The sequence below is a fragment of the Perkinsus marinus genome, assembly GCF_000006405.1.
Source record: "Perkinsus marinus ATCC 50983 genomic scaffold scf_1104296933662, whole genome shotgun sequence".
NCBI lineage: Eukaryota > Perkinsozoa > Perkinsida > Perkinsidae > Perkinsus > Perkinsus marinus.
In genome coordinates this window covers 1-1,883 of record NW_003215078.1, presented here as the reverse complement: position 1 = coordinate 1,883, position 1,883 = coordinate 1, and the positions used below count along the sequence as shown (strand labels likewise).

Below are 1,883 nucleotides of genomic sequence, written 5' to 3'. Positions count from 1 at the left end.
GTAGCGACCGGGGTGGTAGCATCAGAATCATCCTTGTCCCTTCCCGGAGCTTCCCCAGCGGCCGTGGTGATAGTCACCTCGCCAGTCACAGGAGCCGCAGTAGTGACAGCGACCTCATCGGTCACAGCAGCTGTGCTGACCGGTAGAGGGGACGTCATAATAGTAGTAGGCTCAACAGAAGCACTGATCGTGGTAGCCACAGTCGCAGTCTCAGTAGCGATCGGGGTGGTAGCATCAGAATCATCCTTGTCTCTACCGGGAGCTTCCCCAGCTGCCGTGGTGATGGTCACTTCGCCAGTCACAGGAGCTGCAGTAGTGACAGCAACCTCATCCGTCACAGCAGCTGTGCTGACCGGGAAAGGGGACGTGATAGTAGTAGGCTCAACAGGAGCACCGATCGTAGTCGTGACAGTTGCAGCCTCCGTAGCGACCGGGGTGGTAGCATCAGAGTCATCCTTGTCTCTACCGGGAGCCTCCCCAGCTGCCGTGCTGATGGTCACTTCGCCAGTCACAGGGGCTGCAGTAGTGACAGCCACCTCATCGATCTCAGCGGGCGTACTGACCGGTTGAGGGGACGTCATGATAGTAGTAGGCTCAACAGGAGCATCGATCGTAGTAGTGCCAGCCGCAGTCTCGGTAGCGACCAGGGTGGTAGCATCAGAATCATGCTTGTCTCTTCCCGGAGCTTCCCCAGCTGCCGTCGTGATGGTGACCTCGCCAGTCACAGGGGCTGCAGTAGTAGCAACAATCTCATCGGTCACAGCAGCTGTGCTGACCGGTTGAGGGGTCGTGATAGCAGTTGTAGGCTCGACAGGAGCATCGATCGTAGTAGTGCCAGCCGCAGTCTCAGTAGCGACCGGGGTGGTAGCATCAGAATCATCCTTGTCTCTACCGGGAGCCTCCCCAGCTGCCGTGCTGATGGTCACTTCGCCAGTCACAGGGGCTGCAGTAGTGACAGCCACCTCATCGGTCTCAGCGGGCGTACTGACCGGTTGAGGGGACGTCATGATAGTAGTAGGCTCAACAGGAGCACCGATCGTAGTCGTGACAGTTGCAGCCTCCGTAGTGACCTTGGTGGTAGCATCAGAGTCATCCTTGTCTCTACCGGGAGCTTCCCCAGCTGCCGTGCTGATGGTCACTTCGCCAGTCACAGGAGGTGCAGTAGTGACAGCCACCTCATCGGTCATAACAGCTGTACTGGCCGCCACTGTGGCATCGACAGTAGCTTCAGAACCAGTCGTACTCGTTGCTTCGGGAGCTGCTGTCGTACCTTCTTCGCTTGTAGCGGCCTCAGTGACCTCATCCGTGACTGCAGCAGAGGATGTGGAACCTCGGAGAGCCTCAGTCGGTCCACTCGTGCCGCAGAAGCACGGGGCATCCGAGCCGAAGCAGGTGCTCGGCATCTTCCAATACTTACAATATGACCCAGGGTAAGTTGTGGCACACTCTGTGTCGCAGTCATTGGCGTTGCCCGTCACGGAATTGATGTCCTGGAAAGCACAGAGAGCGACGAAAACAGCGGAGGAGGTCCGTGAAGCCATCATAGATAAATGCAAATGAGCGGCGGTAAGCTGAGACTAACTGGATGACTAAGAAGGCACATTTCGAGTGTGACTCGCACAATCGGCGACTCACGAGCTGTCATAACATCCACGATCCATAACCTTGATGACTGCGTCTCATTAGTTGTGGCGAGCATACGTATCGTCCACTCGTTTCACAAGATACTTTGCTCAGTGCGGTATACACTCATTGTCCATGAAAGCCGACAAGCTTTTCAGTGAAAACCTCGTCGTGGGGTGAATAATACAATTACAGAGCGATTCTTGTATCGTGGATGTCAATTGCTTTTAAAGTTGAGGAGGCTGGCGGTGGGTTTGCAT

General features: G+C 55.9%; 1 protein-coding gene across 1 annotated transcript; it reads right to left on the bottom strand.

The window, feature by feature from the left end:
* Nucleotides 1–8: 8 nt before the first annotated feature.
* On the bottom strand, nt 9–1,541 carry Pmar_PMAR011175 (conserved hypothetical protein; the record flags this gene model as incomplete). The annotated part of the gene is made up of 1 exon (XM_002785165.1): nt 9–1,541. A coding segment is annotated over one exon (1,533 nt), but the record flags the coding sequence as incomplete, so codon positions are not given.
* Nucleotides 1,542–1,883: the final 342 nt, after the last annotated feature.